At 33.8% G+C, this 15512-nt stretch overlaps 2 protein-coding genes across 4 annotated transcripts in view; one reads left to right on the top strand and one right to left on the bottom strand.

Annotated features, from left to right (window-relative positions):
• LOC125826403 (deSI-like protein At4g17486) overlaps positions 1-15512 on the bottom strand; it is a 554011-nt gene that overhangs the window by 239322 nt on the left and 299177 nt on the right. The window lies entirely within an intron of this gene.
• LOC125826391 (uncharacterized) overlaps positions 1-15512 on the top strand; it is a 63760-nt gene that overhangs the window by 46619 nt on the left and 1629 nt on the right. Inside the window, exons 5-9 of one of the 2 annotated variants that reach the window (XM_049505703.1) lie at positions 8773-8825; positions 9523-9673; positions 14585-14695; positions 15071-15197; positions 15321-15418. In XM_049505703.1, the coding sequence (XP_049361660.1) occupies positions 8773-8825; positions 9523-9673; positions 14585-14695; positions 15071-15197; positions 15321-15418 (540 nt within the window). The remainder of the gene's footprint in view (positions 1-8772; positions 8826-9522; positions 9674-14584; positions 14696-15070; positions 15198-15320; positions 15419-15512) is intronic. The other variant, XM_049505704.1, reaches the window with a different exon arrangement.

Genomic DNA, 15512 nt, shown 5'->3' with positions numbered 1-15512 from the left:
ATTCCTCTGTTGTTTACCCTCCATTTTCCTTCATTTTCTACTCACTCTGTATCTTATACTCTGCAACTCAGTTGCTAAACAGAACACTTGTCAAAGCACAATTCTATCGCCTTTATCACAAAGTCCTGAATTATTTGGACAAACCAACAATGACCATAACATATCAAGTGTAATCCCACATATGAAATCCGGCAAAGGTGATGCATGTGCAGACTGTTTAGTCATACATGCTCAATTCAGTAGCTACTTTTCTATTATGCACGTGAATGTTTTGTGTGATTCGGTTTGTAATAAAGCCTTTCAAATGATTGGGGACTTATGGTTGAGCTAGGTTTTGGACTGACAAAATCTAAGCCCATTATCTTAATATTACTACATTGCACTTGTGTTTTTGAATATCTCAATTTGTTGATGGCTTGTTTAGAGAATTAGTAAGATATTAATTTATCAATTATTACTGGGATTTATCGATTCAATTATATATTAACTGTTGAGATTTAACACCAAAAAAGTTATTGAAATACATTTAAAAACAAGATAACAAACTAAATGAATCATGTACTTGAGTTGATAAATTCTATTTTGCTCAAAGCAAATGGTGACAAATTGTAAAATAATCAAGAGTTTGACAAGATCAAAGACTTTATATTGCGATATATAAATATAATTTGTTAATTTATTATTGGTTGATACAAACTGTCGTCTCCAACTTTCGTCTGCATCTGTAAACTATCAAATCCCAAAAGATAGCGTTGTTGCTCATCCCCAAATATGTCATATTCAAATTTCAAACAAACTTCACTATTTCGTATTCCAGGTTCTTCGTACAATCAACAGCAACTTTAATTTCTTAAAATCTCTAACTTGGGTATTTCCATTTTTGTGTTAATTGAGCTAATTGTTTATATTACCGTAGAAAATTATCTATGTCATCTATTAAAATTTGACTCACGTATACCATAAAAAGAATATCTCCATTGGATGGGAAAGGGAACCTTCTCTGTACTAATCAAAACATGTCCGACATACATAGACCCCACTCTCAAATTAAAGAAAAAAAGGATTAGTCAGTTGGGAAAGTGCATGCTGCTAAAAATGAGTAGAACCCACCGTGTACAATTAGTCAATCTAAACACCCAAAGAAGATTATTACCCAAACAATTTAAATTAAACAACTCTCTTAACCCTTTGCGGGTTCTATATATAGAAATAGAAAAGATACCATCTTCTTTTTCTTCTTTTAGATGCATATGACTATCAATATAAGCCAGACACCTTAATTACTTGCAAGTGTACTTGTATCAAACCTGTTAGTCAATCTGTATTCTAAACAATACTAGTAATAACAAAAAACTTTGTAGAAACACTAAGTTACTAAAGTTTAAATCACACCGTGAAGAACAAAAATTAAAATCTATAAAATGTACCAGAATCTGTAATAAACAGAATGGAAAGAAGATCAAGCCCACTGAATGCACAGTGTCCCCTTAAGGAAATTATTCACCTCTAGTATTCGATTTTGATTTGGAATATGTCCTCCCAGGATAGAATGATCTCAATCACCAGTGTATTGATACCCAAACTTCTGGTGTTAGCGAGCCACTCAACGACAGTAAAGTACACGAATAAAATTTGTGCAGAAGAAGAAGAAATCATAAATTTTTGTAAGTTAAAAGTCTGAAGAATCACTGGTATTTATAACCAAGAAGTACTGGTTCCGAAAGGTTGCAACCTTTCAGAAACCACACAACTATTCATGAAAGTTTGCAACATTTCAAACGGTCATGACTGTTCTTGAAAAGTTGCAATCTTTCAGAACAGTCATCTCCAACGGCGAGAAATTCAAATTAAAATGGGAAAGTGTTTTAAATAAAATGGGTCGCGCAGATCCGAGTCGGGTCGGAAACGTTTCGGTTAATTAACAAAATAATTGAAACGTTTTGGTCATTTAATTTAATTTAATTAACTAAATAATTAAAACAAACTTTGTTCAAAACAATAATCTCTCGATCATAAGCCGAAGCCAAGCGATGACAGCGCGACGGGGTCCCTCTTTCCAACTCTTTTAACAACTGTTAGAAGTGTTTCTCTATTTAAATACTTTTATTTTCTTTCCATCACCAATGAGGGAGAAATGTATTTTTACTTAAGGCATAAGAGAACTTTTCAAGTTCTTCCCTCTTCATCTTTCCAACATTTTCCATAACTCTTGCTATATACCCAACAAAACTTTGGTCCTTTAATGGCGGATGCTATGAGTAGAATAAATCGCGGCAATTTTGCCCATGGCCGAAACTCCATTAATGGTCAGATCAATTTCACAAGCATTACCATTAATATTAATTATTCTCCTCACCAAGAGCAATATAAATTCATATCCCCTTCTTCTTCTTCTCAGTATCAAAACATGATACTAATCTCTTACATTTTCCCAGCTGTGGTTGAGCTTCTCCAACTCAAGTACCAAGTAACTAATACGTCCCCCTTTGAAATACACCCTATAAAAATGTATTTGGCCATCACGAGTTTCCTCATTTACTGTATTGCCTACGATGGTCAGATCAAATACATTTTGTCAAAGTTGTAATTGAGCAGTTGAGAGCTCTATTAATGGAGCTTATGCTAACAATTGAGGATGATACAGAAGCATGAAGAAGATGGACGAGATCACAATTTGGGAAAAGAAAAACTGAACTTCCATTCTTCATTCTTCCTGTATTTATACACGTGTATGAAAAGATGGAAAATATCTACACCATGTGACAGCTAATCATCTAACCAATTGTAACAAACTTTCTACAACCGTCACTTTAACTAATCTACATACGTCAATTACATATAATTAGTTAGGGCCTAATTAGTCTCAACACCCCCCCCCCCCTCCCCCTCAAGTTGGAAGGGAGATACTTCCAGACAACTTGTGCAAAATGGCTGAGTGCTTGGGGCCAGTAAGACTCTTGGTTAATATGTCAGCTAATTACTCTACAGTTGGAATGTGGTGAAGAGTCACAAGTCCCTCTTGAAGCTTATCTCGAACGAAGTGACAATCAACCTCTATGTGCTTAGTCCTTTCATGAAATACAGAATTCTTTGCAATGTGTATAGCTGCTTGACTGTCGCAAAAAACTGATATAGGTTGGGAAGGTCCCTCACCTAACTCATGAAGCAATCGTTCAATCCAAACCAACTCTCCAACCACTTTTCTTACTGCTCTGCATTTTGCCTCTGCTGAAGAAAGTGAGACAGTCGTTTGCTTCTTGGATTTCCAGCTCACAGGACAATTCCCTATGAGTACTATATATCCACTTACTGACTTTCTGGAGTCAGGGCATGCATTCCAATTCGAGTCGCAATAGGCAGTGATAGTATAGTTCGGCTCTTTAGATAGATAAATCCCTAGTGTAGGATCATTCCTCAAGTACCTCAACACATGAAGGGTGTTGACACACAATTTTGACCCTCCACAATATCAATTAATCATTTCGAGCTTCTCCAATTTCAAACGATTTAAAATTATTAGTTTTATAAAATTTCTAAAAATAAAATAATAATGAAAATAAATAAATAATAATAATAATATAGTTTGCAAGATTTTTAAATAGTTTGTCACTTTTCATAAAGTTTAGATGATATATATGTTTTACATAATCATGTATATAATTAGTATATTTTATGATTATTCGAAAATCGTCTCAAAAAATAATAATGTATATATATATATATTTTTTTATATATTTTAAATATTAAGGATGGTTATAATTTTGAATTAATGAGTTTATGGAATTCAAAATACTTTCAATTTATTTTTAAAATAATTTTATCACTTTTTAATAATAAATATGTATATTTTTGCAATCACGCTATTTTATAAATATTTGAAAATTATCACAAAAGATTTTACATTTTAGTTAAATATTTTATTAATTTGCTTTAAGTTATAGCTATAATTTCGAGTTAATTAGTTTTGTAATAGAATTAATTAGTTTATAATTAAGTTCTTTTTTTTTTTATTTCGTTGAGATTGAGAAGCTCATTAATTAATTTATATTAATTCGTCTTATTTAGCTTTTTAGTCGAATCACCAATTAAGCTCAATTTGACTAAATTCTTAAATCTGATCGAACTTAATTGCAATCTATATGGCCAAATCCTCAATTCAAAACTTACCCTTTTTATTACAAACACAACCAACCCTTCTACCCACCTGAACCCATTTGTGATAAGACCAAAATGTTGGGCCCTTTTTTCAGCCCAAGTGCAATTTTTCAGCAGCCTTTTCCCACCCTTAAAAACATAACCCAGCAGCCCACAACCTTCTTTTCCCATTTTTCCAATAATACGTACAGCAACAGTATCACTGCCCGGCCCACTCTTAATTTCACCTCTGACCCGGTCCAACCCCATTGTCAATGCCAAATAAACCCATTAGCAAAATCATTCTCCAGCAAACAATACATACAGCAGCACCAAAACGACCCCACTGCCCATACCGTCTTCTTCACGCAGAAATCCAGACGCAACCCAGAAAAATCCATCCAAATCCGGAAATCTCGTCACCCATAACCCTAGCAACCTAATCCATCACCTTCACGTCTCCTTTTCCCTCTTTCGCGGAGTCTCAGAGCAGAGAAAGACTCCCATGCCTTTTACTGTTGGTCTCGGAAAGGAGCAACGAAAATTTCAAATTTTTCTTTCAAAAATCCAACGGATTTCCCCTTAAAATCGCCCTAACTTCCCCTATAAATAATCCTTGACATTCAAGTAAAAAGGAGGTTTTTTTTCTTTTAAATTTTTCTTGAACAATTAATTTTTGCACTTGAGAAATTTGGAATGCATTTTTAGTTCTAGGTTCTGAAAGGGTCTTCGTTTAAAATCGATTTGGATATTCTGATTTCATTGTTCGAGTTTTGAAGTGAGTGGTGAAGTCGCTTTGAGCTTGTAGCCGTCCCGATTCGCTGCCCTCGAAAAGGTGAACCCCCCTTTTTTATTTTAACTCATTTCAGTTTGTTTTGTTGCTTCCTCGATTGACTTTGTTCTTTGCTTGGCTCATGGTTGTTGTATGATAAAAGGTTGCTTGGTTTCGAATTAATGCATATTCGTCGATTACCACTTGTTATCATCCTTATGATTTATTACGTCTTGAATAGTGCACCAGGTTACATCTACTATATGTTTTGGACGTTTTTGAGTATGTGAAATAAGTTTGAATTCATTTTTGTGTTCTCATTTTCTTTATTATTTTTTCTTTACTATAAGTAGGCTAATTTTTTAGCATAAGATTAAGCATTTGCCTGCTGATCAGTTTCTGGTTTTTTTTTTTGTTTTTTTTTATTTTTTTGTTATTTTTTATCTTATTGGCGTTTGTTTCCCATAAATGAATCGATCTTGATGGCTTGTGGGTTCTAGACTCTTGACGTTGTATTAGAGTGAGTATGCGTAGTTATTTGATTTTTATGCTCGAATGAATATCATCTCGTGATTTGATCAAATCAGATGATTTATAGTTTGATAATTTCTATAAGCATCTCTTTGTTATTGATTTGCCTCGGTCTTCATATTAAAGTACTTAAATAGTGTATGATCCTCGTATTTTGCAAATATGTTATTTCCTCTTTGCCTTAATATGGAGTCACTTGTTTATTTGTTCAAGTCCACCATTGCTATTGATTTTCTCTATTGTGTTGGCCCCTTTGTGGATGGTAGTAGTGTTCCAACTTTTTGTTTAATTCTTGAGAGGTGTCGGTGTTTTGTTCATTGTCCATTTCACATCGCTGTGGTTTTCTTCCTCATGTGTATTTTGTCTTCTTTTATATAATATTGTTTTCTTGCTAAGAGAATCGGACTAATGCATTCGCTTTTTGTGTAATTTCCTCACTTACTTACTTTAAGGGATGTTTAAATGTTGCTCATCAAAAGTTTAACAACTCCAATTTGCTTTCTGTCAGCATGAGTTTGAAATGTTTTGTTAGATAGTTGCACTAGTGTGTAGTCATTTTATTAAATTGTCAGCATATATTAATTATCATATGCAAGGTAAATCCATCCGTATTATGCTTAAGCTAGGAGTCAAATTATTGCAAGTATGAGTCGCTTGAAATCTCAATATGTTGGTTCATTTCATCGAATGTTTCTCCAATATTAAATTGTTAATGGACGATACTTATGTATTTTCTTTTGTTTTGTTTTTCTATGTATGTGATCTATCGAGGGGTCCTTTGGGACTTGTGCTTCTACCCTTTGCATTACAAATGGGCCACTCAGGCCCAATATTTTCCTTTATCAAGTCAACCAGCTTAAAGTCGACGAACAAGTCTCAAAAAGTATAAAAAGAGGTTGTGTACAAGATGTATACAGCTGTATACACTTATATACAGGTCAAAAACGCAATAAAAAACAGGGCTGGAGTGAAATACAGGTGTTTGGAAGCAAGAAATACATAAAAAGGGCTGATATACATGCCGATATACACTGATATACATCAGCTGTATACCAAAAACGGGAATTGTGTTAAACTCCAAGAAAGTAGCGAATTTGGCCCAAGAAAGACCCAAATTCAATTTCTCCCTTACTCTTTCATTATTTAATTGCGATTACTTATTATTCGTTGTTTAACTCTAACTTTAGAATTTTTAATTAACTTAGTTGAATTCCCCAAAAGACGAACTATTTATCTGAATTGTTTGTTTCTAACAAAACTTATTTTATCAACTCTTGTATTTTCATTTATAATCTTTAGTCAAAAAAAAATTAAATTTTTTTTTTATTAGTTTAAAATAGTTTTTTTCATAAACCAAAAATGACACAAATGAAAAATCAACTAATTTAGTTTCGTTAAATTTTTTATTACTTGTCTCTAAATCAAATATTTCAATTAAGGTCACATTTTTCTTACATAAAATCGCTCTTTGTTCAACTATTTTCTCAAAGTTAATCTAATAGTGTAAATAAATAAATAAATACTTGCTTAGTTATTTTCTCAAAAAAGGTTAGTCAATTAATTCAAAATGATTTTTCATACTTTAATTTATTAAATTGATTTAATATATTCTGAAATGAACTAAATAAATTCTAATTAGTCTAGTTTTATTAATTTTCTAATCACTTGCACCTTAAATTAAATATTTTCATTTTAGGTCTCTTCCTCTAAAGAGATCAAAATAAAATGGTTCATTTCTTAGCTATTTTTCAAACTTAATCGAATAGTGTAAATTATTATATATTTTTTACGTTAAATTATTCTTTCTAAAAATAGTCAAATACATTTTAGTCAAGTCGCAGGTCATCCGCATGTTAGCGGACACTTCGAATGCTTAAACCCTTCTCGAAGTGTAAATTGAACCCCGAACCTTCTTTGGTATTTTCAAATGATTTTTTCTGTTTAAATCTTTAAAAATTATAAGTTTTCTTAATTTCTTTAAAAAATTAAGTGGCGACTCTTTCTAAGTATTTCTCAAATTGTTTTTATACTTAGAACATTTCAAAAGTGATTTTTCTGAAGATAAGAAAATTATGACACAACAAAGGGCAGCTTTTAGGTGAGGCTCTCTTTGGTCTGCATTTGTAAAGGGTCAACTCCCAAAAGATAGCCTCGTTGCTCACCCCCCCCCCCCCCCCCCCCCCCAGATATGAGGGCGTTACACTTTGTTACAGGTGGCTCCCGCCTTAAATTACCTACTTCGCCGCCGTCAAGATGTTACATTCCGACAATTTTCCCTCTTTCTTATTCCAGGTTCTTCATACAATCAACAGCAACTTTAATTTCTTAAAATTTACAACTTGGGTCTTTCCATTTTTGTGTTAATTGAGATAATATTTTGTTCATAGTGCAGAAAATTTATGGTTAAAATGTCGATTCATTCAACCCCATCTGGGTCAGCAATCCCAATTGATACCATTGTTGTGTGTACTCATCTAGTCCTCTTTATTAGCTGTTGAATATCAATTCTTAAGATTTTCTTGGATTTGGTTTATCTAATTACTTGCTCCGCTTCAATTTGTTTGTTTGATTTTGACTTGACGCGAAATTTAAGAATAAGACGGAGAAAAATAAAGTCGGACAAACAAATTGAAACGAGGGGTTTAAATTTTATTTTTTTGGGTGGTTGAAGCAGTTGGGTTGTGGGATGGTGGCATTGGACTACTTGGTTACTGTTGATTCTTATCCTAAGCCTGATGATAAGATTCGTAGCACCAGCTTTCAGGTCTAATTGATTTGTCTATGCTATTAATCTGAAAGAATGAGCTCAACTTGTTGTTTTTTAATTGGAATTTTAATGGATAATTTTGATCTGTATAGGTTCAGGGAGGTGGGAATACTGGAAACGCTATGACTTGTGCAGCTCGTTTGGGTTTAACTCCAAGAATTATATCCAAGGTCTGAATACTCTACCTTTGATTCTGCTGCTTTACTGCTCCTGCCACCGTTGTATCATTGATTGTCTTCCTGGAGGTTATTCTTAGTTTTCCCTTCTATCCATGTCCAACCCTTCCACAATTATGTAAATAATATTCTCTATATTTCCCACAAAAACTTTTTTAGTAGGTCGCGGATGACTCTCAAGGAAAAAGAATATTGAACGAGCTAGAAGATGATGACATTGATACATCTTTTATTGTGGTAGCCAGCCACAGGTTAACTGTGAGAGTTTTTGTGCATCTTGCACTTTTCGCTTGTATGCGAGGATAATGTAGCTTGCAGAGTGCCTATTCAGTCAATTAAAATTTTTGAAGCATCAAATTTACCTCTTAACATCATATTGTTACATATTTCAGGTGTCCAAAGGGGGTCATTCAACAATCTCTTATGTCATTGTTGACAGTCAAACGTCAGTACTCAACTCCGTTTAATGCCATTTTAGTAAATGTTTTATAGGCATTTATTGAGCTTTCTCTCGGGTGATGACTGATGAGATGGATGATTTATGAGTACTGATTTTGCAAATTCATATCGTAGACATATTCTTTTGATATACTATTTGATTTATAATTAGATATCTAGATCAACAACAATATTTAACTTAACACAAGGAATTCATTGTTTTAGAATATGTTATTTATTACTCCTTCCATTTCAATTTGTTTGTTTGGTTTTGACTTGACACGAAGTTTTATAAAGTAAAGAAGACTTAAATCTTGTCATCTTAAATATGTCATATTAGAAAGTTAGAATTGAAGAGTTGTCCAAAAAATGAAAGACACATTCTTTTTGAAATGGACTAAAAAAGAAAGTAAGACAAACAAATTGAAACCGAGGGAGCAATAGACTCAAAATACAACATACCCAGTGTATTAGTAGACTCAAATTGTAGACTAGTATTTACTCATAAGCAATATGTCCTGTGACTTGTTTTCCCCCCTCTTGTTTACTAATTCCTCAAGTACAAAAATATGGCCTGTCTGCCATATGTCCAAGGGGAAAAAAGGTCAGTTCTATCTTTACTGCATGTTGGTCCGTATAATTGGACAGATAATCGTTCTGTAACTTGTTCTGCTGAAGCTGATACTTGTTATATGATATCTTAGGAAAACACGAACTTCCATCTACACACCAGGATATCCACCCATGGTAGCTGATGATTTGCCATACTCGAGTTTGTCGTCTGCATTGGATGGTGCGAGGCTTGTCTATACTGATGGAGTACTTCATGAAGCTGCTTTAGTTGTGGCCCAAGAGGTAATTTTCATTGGTCTTCCTTGCTATTTAATTCTAGCTTCTGCTTGCTAATAGAATGTATTTACAGTCAACTTCTGATCATATTTCTAGTCTTCCACTAAGCTCCGGCAGACAGAGAGCACTGGGCATAATTCTGTTTCTAGCTTTTGTTCCTAATGCCTCAGACTTGCTGAATGTTTCAGCTAAATGGAAAAAAAACTGTATTCCTTTTGATCTCTAGTGCAGGCACATCAAAAGAGTATACCAATTGTGATTAATGCAGAAAGAAAAATAGAAGGGTTGGAAGAGCTTTTACACTTGGCAACCTACATTGTTTGCTCAACAAGATTTCCACATGCAAGCTAGTTGAACCTTCTCTGTATTTCGGTTTGTTAGCAATATTATTTTGATATAATATTTTCCCATCTATTATATATTTTTCATACTTAGTTGACCCCACTCTCAAAGAAAAGAGGATTAGACTCCGAATATTGATGGGGAGAAGTGCATGGAGCTAAAAATGAAGTAGAACACACCAATGGTGGCCACCATCTGAAAAGTGTACAAAATTCAATACTAATACCAAAGATTATTAATTAAACAATTGAAATTATGGGGGTCCACATGGAACAATTTGTCGGGCAAATTAAACAAGTAACTATTTTATACCCATAAAAACTCCGAACTATGTCGGACAACTTCTTTAGCACTTAAATTATACATGTGTTTAAATATCCCTTAACATCTTTAAAGTAAATTAAATGTAATACTAATGAATGACGTGGCAAAGAAAGTAAGTTCACTCATCTAATAGCGTGTGACAAAATTAAAAAGGAAAGAAATTATAAAATTATACACATGACATTTTTTTATAGGTCAATATACAATTAATATTTTAAATATTATTTTCTTAATATATTAATTTTTATTAAACTATATGAATTTTCTTATTTGCCCACACATATTTTTAATTTTTTTTTCTCTTTATTTTATTGTCTTCCCGAATATAGCTTCTTCTCCATTGAAACATTTTTTCCTCTATCTTCATCTTCAACTCTATCAACTACTTCAATTTCACCATCTCTTTAGTAATTCACAAAACCCGACACCAACATCTTATTATTGACGTCAATTTCATACATATAAATTTTGTCGATTTTCATTGGAGCTAAAAAATTTGCTGGTTCGTTGGACTTTGCGAAGGCAAAATCAGCGATTTTTTCACTTTTTGAATTCGTAGGGTGACAGATCGGAGGCAGCGGTGGTATATGTTTTATCTCTCCGGCGTCGGAGGTTCACCGAATAAGATGAAGAAAGGAAGAGAAACAGGAGGTGGGGCCGGATTGTTGTTGTTTTGTTGCTCCATTTAAGAGTTTCGAAGCTCACTATTAATGGTGTTTTAAGGAAGAGAGTGATGGCGAAGTGATGGTTTGATTGTTTGGTTGGGGTTTTGGGGAATCTGGTGATGGAGCTTTGGGGGTGATTTGAGAGTTACGATGAAAGGAGTTTGGGTGGTGGAGCTCGTTGGAAAATATGATGAGGACAGCTAGAAATGGTGAAGATGAAGGAAGAAAAAAGAAGTGAGGTGTGGGTGGAGGCTGGGTATGGGGAAAATAAAAATGGATCCACATTTTTGAATTTTAATTTTGAAAAATGCATTTCTAATTAATTAATTAGTGTAGATTAATTTTAAAAAGTGTTAAAAAAATTTGGTGAAAATAATTAATAGTAAAATTAATTAATGATGTACTGCTGACAGACTAATTGTTGACATGACTAATTGTCATACTTGCATAGGTTCTCCAACTCAAGTACCAAACAAGTAATACGTCCCCCTTTGAAATCCACCCTATTAAAATGTATTTAGCAATCGTGAGTTTCCTCATATTTTCTTTTGCGTACGATGCTCAGATCAAAAACATTTCAACAACTTGTTCAAACCATGCTAAAATAGTTGGAGATATATTTGGTTCTCTCACATTGGCATCTTACTCATCTATTCTTTACCCTCCATTTTCCTTCATTTTCTACTCACTCTCTATCTTATACTTAACACTTCTCAAAGCACAATTATATCAGCTTTATCGTAAATTTCTGAATTATTTAAATGAACCAACAACCACCATAACATATCCAGTGTAATTTCATGGACTGTCACACTTGCTCAATTTTAGTAATTACTTTTCTAGTACGCACGTGAATGTTTTGTAGTTTGTGATTAGGCTTGTAATAATACTTGATAAGGCCTTTCAAGTGATTTGGGACTTGTGGTTGAGCTACATTTTGGACTGACAAAATCTAAGCCCACATGAGTTGGTCCAGCCCATTATCTTTAATATTACATTGTACTTCTGTTTTTAAATATCTGAATTTGTTGATGGTTTGGTAGAGAATTTTATATTCAAACACGAAAAATAAACATCAATAGTATACTCTCCGTTTTATTTTATATTTGACACAATATTTAATTTGTTATAGAATTATTAAGATATTGACGTATTGATTATGAATTTATCAATTCAATTATCAAGTTAACCATTGAGATTTGACATAAAAAATTCATTGAAATACACATAAAAATAAGACGACAAACTAAATAAATTTATCATTTTATTACAAATAGAATTTCACCTTTATCAAAAATATTAACTTTCTAAATAAAAATATATGTATCTTTTCTTGATGGTATTATGCTGAGTAGCGCAGCAACTTGGAGTTTGAGACGATAAAGAATTTTATACTGCCGTCTCCAACTTTGGTGTGCATCTGTGAAGGGTCAACTTCCAAAAGATAGCCTGGTTGCTCATCTCCCAGATATGAGGGCGTTACACACTTTCCCGCCGTCAAGATGTCACATTCCAACAAACTTCACTCTTTCTTATTCCAGGTTCTTCATACAATCAACAACAACTTTAATTTCTTAAAATCTCCAACTTGGGTCTTTCCATTTTTGTGTTAATTGAGCTAATTTTTTGTTCATACTGCAGAAAATTTATGGTTAAAATGTCGATTCACTCAACCCCATCTGCGTCATCAAAATCAATTGACACCATTGTTGTGTGTACTCATCTTGTTCTCTTTATTAGCTGTTGATTATCACTTCTTATGATTTTCTTGGATTTGGTTTATCTAATTACTCGCTATGCTTCAATTTGTTCGTCTGATTTTCACTTGACACGGAATTTAAGAATAAGATGGACAAAAATAAAGTCGGACAAACAAATTGAAACGAGGGGTTTAACTTTTTTTGTTGGGTGGTTGAAGCAGTTGGGTTGTGGGATGGTGGCATTGGACTACTTGGTTACTGTTGATTCTTATCCTAAGCCTGATGATAAGATTCGTAGCACCAGTTTTCAGGTCTAATTGATTTTTATCTGCTATTAATAAGAAAGAATGAGCTCAATATTTTTTTATATTTTTAATTGGAATTTCAATGGATAATTTTGCTCTGTATAGGTTCAGGGAGGTGGGAATACTGGGAACGCTATGACTTGTGCAGCTCGTTTGGGTTTAACTCCGAGAATTATATCCAAGGTCTGAACTTTACGTGGATTCTTGTTACCTATTCCTTTTTTTCCATTTCCGAGGCCTTTCCCACAAGGTAGTGGTAAGGTCTTGTGTATACTCTACCTTTGATTCTGTTGTTTTACTGCTCCTGCCACCGTTGAATCATTGATTGTCTTCCTTGATGTTCTTCTTAGTTAACCCTTCTTCTATCCATGTCCAACCCTTCCACAATTATGTGAATAATATTCTCTACATTTCCCACAAATTTTTTTTAGTAGGCCGCAGATGACTCTCAAGGGAAAAGAATATTGAACGAGCTAGAAGCTGATGGCATTGATACATCTTTTATTGTGGTGAGTCAGCCACAGGTTAACTGTGAAAGTTTTTGTGCATCTTACACTTATCTCTTGTATGCGAGGATGATATAGCTTGCAGAGCGCCTATTCAGTCAATTAAAATTTTTGAAGCATCAAATTTACCTCTCAACATCATATTGTTACATATTTCAGGTGTCCAAAGGGGGCCATTCAACAATCTCTTATGTCATTGTTGACAGTCAAACGTCAGTACTTAACTCTGTTTAATGCCATTTTAGTAAATGTTTTTTAGGCATTTATTGAGCTTTCTCTTGGGTGATGAGATGGATGATTTATGATTACTGTTTTTGCAAATTCATTTCGTAGACATATTCTTTTGATTTACTATTCGATTTACTATTAGATGTCTAGATCAGCTACAATATTAAAACTATTCACACGGAATTCATCGTTTTAGAATATGCTATATGCTAGTAGACTCCAAATGTGGATAAGTATTTATTCATAAGCAATATGTCCTGTGACTTCTTTTTTCCCTCTCTTCTTTACTAATTCCTAAAGTACAAAAATGGCATGTTGGCTACATTTCTGTTCGAAATTTCTTTCTGCCATATGTCCAAGGGGAAAAAAAGGTCATTTCTATCTTTACTGCATGTTGGTCCGTATAATTGGACAGATGATCGTTCTGTAACTTGTTCCGCTGAAGCTGATTTTTGTTGTATGGTATCTCAGGAAAACACGAACTTCCATCTACACACCAGGGTATCCACCCATGGTAGCTGATGATTTGCCAGACTCGAGTTTGTCGTCTGCATTGGATGGTGTGAGGCTTGTCTATACTGATGGAGTACTTCATGAAGCTGCTTTAGTTGTGACCCAAGAGGTAATTTTCAATGGTCTTCCTTGTTATTTAATTCGAGCTTCTGCTTGCTAATAGAATGTATTTACAATCAACCTCTGATCATATTTCTAGTCTTCCACTAAGCTCCGGCAGACCAAGAGCACTGGACATAATTCTGTTTCTAGCTTTTGTTCCTAATGCCTCAGGACTTGCTGATTATTTTCAGCTAAATGGAAAAAATTGTCTGCCTTTTGATCTCTAGCGTAGGCACATCAAAGGAGTATACCTATTGTGATTGATGCAGAAAGTAAAATAGAAGGGTTGGATGAACTTCTACACTTGGCAACCTACATTGTTTGCTCCACAAGATTTCCACAGGTAAGGTATTTAGTATTTACTCTGGTAGACTGACTTTCAATGATTTATTTGTTGCACATTTTGATTGGACTTCCATGGATCTACTATATAAGATTAGTATCGGTTGGCAAGTTTTAGTTTGTTTGGAAAATTAAATTTGTCATACTTTCTCTCTTCTAGTGATGTGTTTGTCCAAAATGTTTATAGCAATTGTTGTGAATGGAATATCTTTTTTCCATTTTTATACCATGTAATCATGGAATAGAATTGATTTTGGTATAATATCCAATAGAAGTGAATGTCATCCTTTGCGTCCCGGTTCCATGATCGAAGGCCCCTTACAGTCTTTCATAAGTTAAGCATGTGAAAATTGAATAAAGCCGTATTGTCTCTCAGATATGGACCGAGGCTCCTTCTATAGCAGGTGGACTAATATCCATGCTTTTAAAGTTGCCAAGTGCCAAATTTATAATTGCTACATTGGGAGAAGATGGCTGCATAATGCTAGAAAGAGCAGAAACTGGTATGCTAACATGCTGCTTCTTGGCACGAAAAATACTTTGAGTACTTCATCTTGGCAAATGAAGTGTTCTGATAGACATAGAATCAGCCTTTGATTCATAACATGGATTTAGTATATTTGCAGGGGATATCCAGCCTGAAGAAGTTGATATTGATGACTTGTTTGAAAAAATGAAGCAGAGTATTGATACTACCTCAACCCTGCCAACATGCAAAACCTCGGTACGTAGTTTGCCCTTCAGTTGTGAGATTTTCTTGCTCAATGCAGAAAGAAAGTTTGATGGTAATGCACATAAAAGTCAATTTCTACCTTGTA

This window comes from Solanum verrucosum, unplaced genomic scaffold, assembly GCF_900185275.1.
Source record: "Solanum verrucosum unplaced genomic scaffold, falcon-dt-bn FXZP01000060.1, whole genome shotgun sequence".
Classification (NCBI taxonomy): Eukaryota; Viridiplantae; Streptophyta; class Magnoliopsida; order Solanales; family Solanaceae; genus Solanum; species Solanum verrucosum.
This window is presented reverse-complemented; position numbering and strand designations above follow the sequence as displayed.